The sequence below is a fragment of the Monodon monoceros genome, unplaced genomic scaffold (genome assembly GCF_005190385.1).
Source record: "Monodon monoceros isolate NGI ecotype Baffin Bay Population unplaced genomic scaffold, NGI_Narwhal_1 Super_Scaffold_8, whole genome shotgun sequence".
NCBI lineage: Eukaryota > Metazoa > Chordata > Mammalia > Artiodactyla > Monodontidae > Monodon > Monodon monoceros.
This window is the reverse complement of record NW_021703785.1, coordinates 69,839,905-69,849,842: the sequence shown is the minus strand read 5'-3', so window position 1 is coordinate 69,849,842 and position 9,938 is coordinate 69,839,905. Positions and strand designations below refer to the sequence as shown.

The 9,938-nt window shown below is 42.4% G+C and overlaps 1 protein-coding gene across 9 annotated transcripts in view; it reads left to right on the top strand.

Moving 5' to 3' along the window:
- The first annotated feature begins 1,355 nt into the window (after positions 1–1,355).
- PAN3 (poly(A) specific ribonuclease subunit PAN3) overlaps positions 1,356–9,938 on the top strand; it is a 118,251-nt gene continuing 109,668 nt past the window's right edge. For 3 of the 9 annotated variants that reach the window (XM_029210141.1, XM_029210137.1, XM_029210136.1), the window contains exon 1: positions 2,227–2,656. In XM_029210141.1, coding sequence (XP_029065974.1) covers positions 2,227–2,656 — 430 coding nt within the window. Of the gene's footprint in view, positions 2,003–2,052; positions 2,657–9,938 lie in introns of those variants that run through there. The other 6 variants (XR_003791720.1, XR_003791721.1, XM_029210138.1 and 3 more) reach the window with 4 other exon arrangements.

Here is a 9,938-nt window from a genome sequence, read left to right as displayed (position 1 = left end):
CTTTCCTCATAGGGTTCTTATGAGAATCAAAAGGGACATCTGATCATGTTATTAGTTGACTTTTTAAAACCTTGTGATAACTTTCTATTGCCCTCAAGAAAAAATTTAATCCTTTAACATGCTTTTCAAGGATTTCGTGATATGGTCCTCCACTGTCACCATTCTAACAATCTAAGCTCTTTTTCACCTCAAGGCCTTTTGCACAAGCTGTCTGCTTTGCCTGGAAGGCTCTTGTCTGCACTCTTACATGCTGACTACTAGTAGCAGCAATACTTCTAATAGTGATAGCTACAACCTACTGAATCCTTACTAAGCATGGGATACTTTATATGCATTATTAGTTTCTACTTTACCAAGTAGGTAGTATTCTTACCTGGCTTACAGATAAGGCACAGAGAAGTGAAGCAACTTACCTAGAGTAACACAGCTCTTAAGTGTCGCCACTGGGTTACAAACTCAGATCTGTCTGAATTCAAAGCAGATGTTCTCAAGTCCTGCTATTAAGCTATCAGCTTTCTCCAGGAAGCCAACATCTTTAATATCCTCTAATAGCTAGTGTGACAAGGTTAGCACCTAAGACACTCATTTGTGATGGCCTGTGTACCATGTGTCTCCCCAAGGAGAGAATAAACAAGCCATCTGAACTCAGACAAGACTGCATTTTGTTTTCTTTTGCTTCCCCAGCTCTGAGCTCAGTTCCTGGTACACGTGATGGGCATTAATAAACATATGTTGAGTAAATATACATGTGGAAATATTTTTAAACAGAAAGACACAATACAATGTTATTACTACTTCGAATTTAGCAAAGGAACGTCACCAGGCTTACCGGTTTGTGGTCTATGGAATCCACTTTCCCCCTTTCTGCAGTGTGGTACACTTGCTTCTATCCGTTCTTCTGTGACCTCTTCTGTTTGCCACAGTTCCTCAAATTCTGCCAACGAACACCCCCCCCTTCCAATTGCCTTTTGAGAAGACCTTTCGCAGAGGAGAAAAACTAAAACGTTAAAGTTATTTTCCCTTCATAGCAACTCCTTAAAATTCCTTAAAACTTTTTTTTTTTAAATAAGTACAGCGGAGCATAACATCAGCGATCGGTGAGGGAAAAAAACTCTTTTAAAAATGAATTTCGAGTCAAGACTAGGCCGATTGGAGAAAAGAAACCCAGCGCGATTTTAAGGGAAACCTTCTGGTGCTGCCTAGGCAGCGGTGTCCCCAGGTGGCATCTCATTGTTCATAATATTTTACTGAAGGCTTTCAGTAATATAAATAGAGAAAACAGGTGCTGCACTCAGCTGGGGGTTTGCCCAAATCAACCTTCTCAGATTCGATTTTTGGAATAAAAGGCCCAGGAGTTTTTAGGCAATCAGTCCCGTAGTTCTCATCACCCTCAGCGGGAAGGAAAAAGAGGAGGGAGGGGAAAAAGCGAGGGTGCGGAAGCGTGGCGAACAGACAGAGCTACTCTCCCAGCAGAGCAAGGGCTTGGGCTCCGGCCCCAGGTGTGGCCCCTCAAAATGACAATCACATTCTGTAAATTTCGTCGTTTCAATTAAAAAATGACGCCTGGCTTTATAAACAAGAGGAATACGAAAAAGGGAGGGCATTCGCCTCGTGAGAACTTCCCGAGCCGGCTCGGCGTCGGGGAGCGCCGCCGCGGTCCGCCCGTCCAACCGCCGCCGGCACTCGGATGCCCAGGGGGCCCGACGCCAGGCCAGGCTAGCCCTCGCGCTCCCGCTACCCACAAGCCCCTGCGCCTCGACGCGCAGGCGCACCGGCGACGGCCGTCTCAGGAAGAGGAAAATGGAATAAACAACTCGGAGGAACCAGAGCGCGAGAGAGCGAGTGGAGGCAGAATTTAAAAATAAACCGGCCCCTCCGCCCTCCCCGCCCGTTCGCCGCCGCCGCTCCCCCTCCCCGAGCCCGCGTCCTCGAAGTCCCCGTCCGGGCCCGCGCGCCCACCCCGTCGTCCCGCGCGGCCCCTTTAAGAAAAGAGAACGAGAGAGTGAGTGAGAGAGAATCCCAACTCTCCCCCTCCCCTCCCCTCCTTCCTACCCCCTCCTCCCTCCCCTCCCCCCCTCTCCCCGGGCGGCTCCGGCTCCCGCAGCGGGACAGACCCACCCGCCCAGGCTTTTCTCCGGCACCGGCAGCGTCTTCTTTCCCTCCCTGGTCTATGGTGGCGGCGGCGGCTCCTCGGGCGGCAGCGGAAGACGAGGCTGCAGCGTTGCCATGAACAGTGGCGGCGGCCTCCCGCCCCCCTCGGCCGCCGCCTCCTCTTCCTCCTCCTCGCTGGCGGCGGCAGTGGCGGTGGTGGCCCCGCCTGGGGTCGGGGGTGTCCCCGGCGGGGCGGCGGCGGGAGTGAAGCTGAAGTACTGCCGCTACTACGCCAAGGATAAGACTTGCTTCTACGGGGAGGAGTGTCAGTTCCTGCATGAGGACCCAGCCGCCGGAGCTGCCCCGGGCCTCGGCCTCCATAGCAACAGCGTCCCCCTGGCTCTGGCGGGCGCGCCCGTGGCCGGCTTTCCGCCCGGAGCGGTCCCGGGCGGGGGAGCCGGGCCGCCCCCGGGGCCCAAAAAGCCGGACCTTGGGGGCCCGGTGGCAGGAGCCGCGGCCGGTGGAGGAGGCGGCAGCGGGGTCCTCGACGGACCGCGGCTGGCAAGTGAGTGTGGTCCGGGCTAAGAGGGCGGCCTCGGCCTCGGCCTCGGGACGGCGGCGGAGGGAAGGCCCGGGGCCGGACGAGGCCCTGCGACCGAGCCCGGCCTGCGGATCTCCCCCTTCGCCTCCCTCGGCGCTCTGAGAGGCCTAGGCCAGGCCCGAGCCCTCCTTCCGTCTTCCTGCTTCCCCTCCCCACAGCCTTCGGCGAGCCCGGGAGCAAGGGGAGGCTGGCTTCCTGGGAACGTGGGTGGTGGACTGGGGTGGTGGAGTGGGGGCGGGGAGGAAGGGGGATGGGTTGTGGCGTGCGGTGTGCGGGAAAGGGGGTGTCGTTTCCGGGGGGTGTGGAAAGGGGCTGGGTTTGCGGGCACACGTGTTCTGCGTGCCCGTGTGGAGTGGAGTCGGCCGAGGGTTGAGGTCGCTGGGTGGGTGTGTGTGGGTCGGAGGCGGGATGGGAGGGCGGGCTCTGAGGCTTCGTGCAGTGGGTTGAATGAGCGGAAAAAGTTTGTGCAAGGCTTCTGGGAGAAAGGTTTTCCAGGCAGGAAATGCTTTCTAAGGATGAAGAGCGAACGGACAGCCGCGTTTATCGTGTGCTGAGGTTGAGTCAGGAGTTGCGAGTAGGGATTTCACAGGACTTGCATTTCAGCATGGTTTTCCTGAAAGCTGGCAGACGTTTGCAGGGTGTCACTAGGGATCTCGTCTTCTACTGCTTTGTACCAAGCGAACCCTTAGCGTGGAGCCTTGAAAGCGTGTCATGTGCAGCGCACCTTTGTGTGCGACTGAGCACTTGGATGCGGATGTCTTAGGACTGTTTGCATTGTTTTTACTTTCTGTCATTATCTGTTGCCTTGCAACTTTTGAGCCGTTAGTGAGCGGAGTTTGAAGTTCTAGTAAGTGTGAGTGTAATCTGTTTTACAGAATGTTGCCCTTAAGGAAAAAGTAGAGGTGCCAGATTTTCCTTTTTTGTTTTTGAGTTTGTTGAGCATTTCTAAACCAAATGGGAAAGTCCTACTTTCTTGGGAATTCTAAACTGATTTCAGATCTGAAAATCATTTGATAGGCTACTTAACTTGAATGTCAGAACATTGTTGTAGTATCTTTTTTTTTTATTAAACTGTAAACGGACTATGTACTTGTCTTGATGCTTTAGCAGTTACTTGCTCTATGAGGACTGTAAGTGTCTTCCCAGAGATACGTGTGTGTGTCAAAGATTGTTTCTTTTGCTGCGATAGGCTTTACTTTAGTGCAGATATATTTGGTGAGGGTGATATGCTAAGAAGATTAATTTGTAACTTAAAATGTTTTGTCAAAATGGTTACTTGATTGGTGGAATTTTATCACTTTGGAGCAGCAGCTTTGCATTTTCAAGGTAAACTTGCTGTATGTCTTGAGTTATGGCTCAAATTAATTCGAATTATGTTTGATTAGTAAGCAATGAAACTGAACAGTATTTGTTACTTACAGGAAGAGACACTTTCAAAAATGCAGGTATTTGATTTAATATGTGATATTTCTAGGATCTTCCGATACACAGAGGTAGTAGATTTGGGACATGAAAGATAGGACAGGCTGTAAACAGGTGGAAACAGGAAGGTGGAGGAGAAACACTAGCAGTGACTCAAAGTTGGGGATCATTTCATATCTCAGGAACAGAAAGGAATTGGGATATAGGGTCTTGAGAGGACACAGTTAGTGCTAAGAAGGCATTTTAAAATTAACGTTTAGTCATTTAACAGTTATTTGATTAAGTAGCTGCATTATGTAGTTGGATTCTGTATGGCTTGCTTTAACTTAACTGGGTGAAGCCTGAGGCTCTTCTTTTCTGCTGTAGGCTTCTTGGTAACTCTCAGTGGTACAGGTTGTGACTCCTTTTAGATGAGATAAAATTGCCTCTTATCAATGAGTGGCAAGTCAAGTTGTTCAGGAATCAGGGAAGAGGATTGTGTCGGTGATTTAATGGCTGCTTTGAATTTGTATGCTTTATTGTTTAATTTTTAGTCTACTGTCTACATTTTACTGTGTTCTTATACTGTATCTTTTGAGACACTTGTTAATTAAGTGTATGAGACAGTTAAACTGGACAACACACTCTAAGAGGTGTTGCTATAAGGAGAAATTTATATTTTGTTAGTTACTGACCTGATCATGTAGAGTCACTGACACAATTTTATTTTGCTTTTATTGTTTTCTTTGCTGTTTTTTAAATGTAAGAATGTAGAGTATTTCTTTAGCTGAGAGGTCAAACAGATCTGCTCTGATAAGCTGGGTCTGCCTGCAGAAATACTTTGGGCTCCTTGGGTATCTTCTCTGTGTGTGTGTGTGTGTGTGTGTGTGTGTGTTTTAAAAGTTTTTTTTAAATTGAGGTCTACATACCTAGGGAAGAGTATACAAATCATAAGTTTTGGAATTTTCACAAGATGAACACATAGCGTATAACAGTACTCAGATCAAGAAGTAGAACATAATCAGTACCTTCCAGAAGTTTTGCTCTTCTTGCCCTTTGCCACTCACTCCCCTTTCCCAGAGGTAACTACTGGTTTCAGGCACTACCTTATAACATTGTAGATTCATTTTTCATGCTTTTTTGAGCTTTATAGGAATGGCATCAGGTAGTATGTACTCTTTTTGTGGGCTTATTTCTTTCAGCATATTTATAAGATCCATTCATGTTATATAGGAACAGCCTCTTAGTCTCGTTCTTGTGTAGTGTTACATTGTATGAATATACCACATTTTATTTTCTCATTTTACTGTTAGTGGGCAATGGAATGTTGCCAATTTTTGTCTATTAAGAAGAGCACGGTTTTGAACACCCTTGAACATGTGTTTTGGTTCAAGTCTACGAATTTATGTTGAATTACGTGGGAGTGGAACTGCAGGCTTGTAATAGGGCATGCAGATGTTCAGCTTTAAGTAGATGACTTCAGTTTTCTTAAGGGATTGTACCACATTTACATTCCCTCTACAAGAGTAGGAGAGTTCCAGTTGCTTCACATTCTCCCCAACACTTGGTGTTACATCTTATACTTTTAGGCATTTTGGTGGCAAATCTTATGTTTTTAATTTGCATGTGTGTGGATTGTAATTGAATTAGTTGACAACATTTAAAAAATCAGAAGGTTTAACATTGAAATACTGATTTCTGGCTTCCTTTGAAGGGCGGCTCTTTTGTATATTGGAGTTAGGTCTTTGGTGGGGCAAGACTCTCCATTTTGCCTTATTACTGACTGGGTGACTTTTCTATGCCTGGCTCCTCTTGGCATTTGAGTTTTTGACCCTTGCTTTAGTACTTCACATTTGCAGAATTGTTTTGTTACTGTTTCACATTCTGTTAAAACTTTAGAGGTACATGCAAGAAGAAAATTTTATCCTTATTTTGCAAGCATTGGAAAACTGAAGCAGAAAGGCTTTTTCTTCTCTGTATGGTGTTTCAATCTTGTGGTGTTTCAATCTTGTAAAGGAACTATACTTTCTTTTGTTGCTTACTTTTTATCTGTACAGAGTAGTACATTTTCTCACTTCAAGCTCTTCTGTTGATGTGACAGTGTGGTAGTAAACATATTCTGGCATTCAGGATTGTTTGGGAAATAACAGTTTATTTTTTTAAAAAAGCATTTACTTTAAGTTTTTGACATTTCTTATTTCTTTTGGACCTGGGATCTTTGAAGGCTTAAATGTGGTTTGATTTGAGTTCAACTGAATTATTGATTCTTGATATTTTAAAGATGTAATTCTAAAATTTTCAACCAGCTAGACTTTTCATCTTCAAGGTGCTCAGTTTTTAGCAGCTAAACTGTTATACCAATATTTGTATTTCATGCACATTACTTATAATTTGAAACCCAATAGATTTGTTTATTTTACCACAGTAGACTTATTTTCAGTTCTACTAATTTAGTTAGTAATGAAGCCTTTGGCATAAGGCACATCTAAGATGGGCCTGGCTCTCTTATCTACTAGCATTGTGATCTTGGGCAAATTTTTAACCTTTAAGCCTCAGTTTTTCTCATTTAAAAAAATGGAGGTAGTAATAATACCTACTTAAGAGTTGTGATAGGGTCGCACGTGACACTGTCAGTGCATTGCTTGGCACATAGTGAGGTTTCAGGCTTAGTTGCTGCTGTTATTGAATATTACTAGTAGTAAGTCTACAATTAGCCTGTACATTTCCTTACCTCCCAGTTTTTGAGAGTATATTTTCAAGACCAGTAAAATAGCTACAGATTATTGAACTGCGGTTGTCTGTCCAAATGAAAGAAAGCAGGGGATAACTTGAAGTTCATATACAAACTTTGGAGTGTATGATAACGTGTATGGAGAAACTGTTTTTGTTTAAGCCAGGATTATACTTTTCATCCCACAAACCCGAATCAGCTAACAGAAAAGTGAGTACTGGGAATTTGCCAGTAGGATAGCTGGTATAGATTTAAACATTTTTATTTGACAATACACAAAGTAGACAACAAAGACTACCATTCAGCTCACTCCTTTAATATTGTGCTTGCAAAGTGGCAGGTTTTGGTCTGGGTGATAGGGATACAACATTGAATGAAACAAAAGTCTGCCCTAATGGAGGCTACATTCTAGTGGGGAGTACAGACATGTGTATAAGATAAAGTCAGATCTTGAGAAGTTTTATGAGGAGGGCTTAGAGCTTTATGAGGAGTACTCAACAAGGGTTGTCCTAAAGTTAAGTCTAGGTGAGAGTCAGTTAACAAGTAAAAGACCGCTTTGCATGGAAGTGCATTTGAAATGACTCTAAAGAAGATATGTGATTGCCAAAACAAAACATCTTCCTATTTTGCCCTTTTATAGGATTTTTCTGTTTTTAAATTAACTTTCTATTTTGAGATAATTGTAGAGTCACATGCAGTTGTAAGAAATAATACAGAAAGAGCTTTTTGTCCCATCACTGTTTCCCCCAGTGGTAATACCTTTCGTAGCTGTAGTACAGTGTCACAACCACATTGATTGATACAATCCACTTACCATATTCAGATTTTCTGAGTCTTATTTGTACTTGTGTGTGCACACGTGTGTATATTTAGTTCTGTGGAGTGTTATCGTGTGTATGTTTTGTGCCTGCCAGCACAGTCAAGACATAGAACAGCTCTGTCACCCTCAAGTGGCCCTTTTGTAACTCTCCCTACCAATCCCTGGCAACCACTAATTTGCTCTCCATTTCTGTAATTTTGTCATTTCAAGAATGTTCTATAGGGCGGGGTGGGGGTGGGATGAACTGGGAGATTGGGATTGACATGTATACACTGATTTGTATAAAATGGATGACTAATAAGGACCTGCTGTATAAAAAGTAAATAAAATTAAAAAAAAAAAAAAGACTCTATAGGGAATTCCCTGGTGGTCCGGTGGTTAGGACTCCGTGCTTCACTGCCGTGGCCTGAGTTCAGTCCCTGGTCCCGGAACTAAGATTCCCTCAAGCTGTGGCATGGCCAAAAAAAAAAAAAAAAAAAAGTTTTTTAAAAGGGAATTTATAGCATGTGATCTTTTGGGGTTTGGGTTTTTTTTTTTTTTTTTTTTTGACTCAGAATAATTCCCTCAAGATTCAGCCAAGTTGTGTATATTGAGAGTTTTTCTTGTTGAATTTTTCTCTTTTCTTTTTAACTTGGCAGATTTATATCTATCTTTATTTTGGAGTGGCTTTTTTTTGTCTGTTTGTTTGCTTTTCTATAGGCATATGTGCTTTTGTGTACAAAGGTATGAACATTTACAGCACCTAGAAATAGTTTTTAAATCTATTTTAAGGTTGAATTTAATTTATTTAATTTAGTTTTTAAGTTAATAAAAGCCATAAACTTTTCTGTAAAAATTTTCATTGGAACAGCAGTGTATAAAGTCAAAGTAAGCCAATCTCATCTTATTGCCCAGGGTTAATCATCATGAATAGTCTTGTGTATGTGACCTTGATTACTGCTAAGGGGCCTGTCTCCAAATACACTCACATTGGGGGTTAGGGCTTCAATATGTGAATTTTGGGGGCGAAACAGGTCAGGTCCGTAACATGGGCACGCATACACACACTCAAGTTTTAGAGCAGTATTTCTTACATTTGTTTTTCCGTATTAACTTTATATTCTGTTTATAAGGTAGTTTATGAGCTGAAACTATACAAAGGAATGTGATAAAATATTTGTTTCATGTACTGTTATCATATAATTGTTAACAAATCAATACATAAAATATTTGTGTCTCCTTTCAGTATATAGGAATTATTTCTGGACTGGGGGTCCTGAGATTTTGATTTTAATACTCTCTTACAAAGTAACTTTGATCTTAGTCTAGCAGCTTAGTCCATGTGGAAATATATTTCCTTATCTGTAAATAGGAGAAAGGGGTATGGAGTACATGATGTCTAAAATTTCTTCAGCTCTAAAATGTTTCTGTGTTTTTCTAAATGTTTATGTTCTAGAAAATGAATTATTTTATGTTCAATCTTTAGAATTCATCTTGTTCCCTTCCCAACAGCTTTTAAAATCACTGACCTCTCAGCAGCTTAACTTCAGTTTAGGGGAGGACATGCTCATTTATCTTGGCTGAGTTAATTGGCATGGGGGTAATAGTCCTCTTCTGATAAAAAAAACCTCTTCCTTTTTTGATGTCTTTATTGGTATCTTGCTTTTTCTTTAAAAAACTAAAGATATTGTACCTATTTTTCTAAAACTAGTTTTTAATTATATTTTTACTATTAAAAGTTCCAGCTTTAGAAAACTGGGAACAGTATCTTGCTTTTGGAATTAAAAACGTACTGCATGCACAGGTTAAAAACTTAAATAGCACAAAAGGGTACACAGTGAAAAATAGTCTCCCTTCTTCCTTAATTCCCTGATCCCTCTCCAAAAGACAGTCACTCTTTCCAAGTTATTATGTATCTATTCAGAAATATTCTTTGTACTATGACTCATGTTTATATTAACCTATCTGTAGCACATACCGACACACATATACACGTGTGCACACACGGAAGCCTAATGCACTTTGAATTTTTTCAGCAAACTGCATATCTTCTAGTTTCTTCCACATCCACACATAAAAATACACCTTACTCTTTTTAGTGGCTGTTTAGATTGTTTACAGTCTTTTACTATTACAAATGATGGCCCTAAGCTGTTATATCTTAATGTATTATGTATACTAATACATAAATTAACACAAAATATAATGTACACATGTTAAGGAGCGTACAGAATCTTCAGTAATCTGGTTTAAACTTGTTACATTAAAAAAAAAACTATGTAGAGGCAAGTACAGTATGATCTCACTTACATATG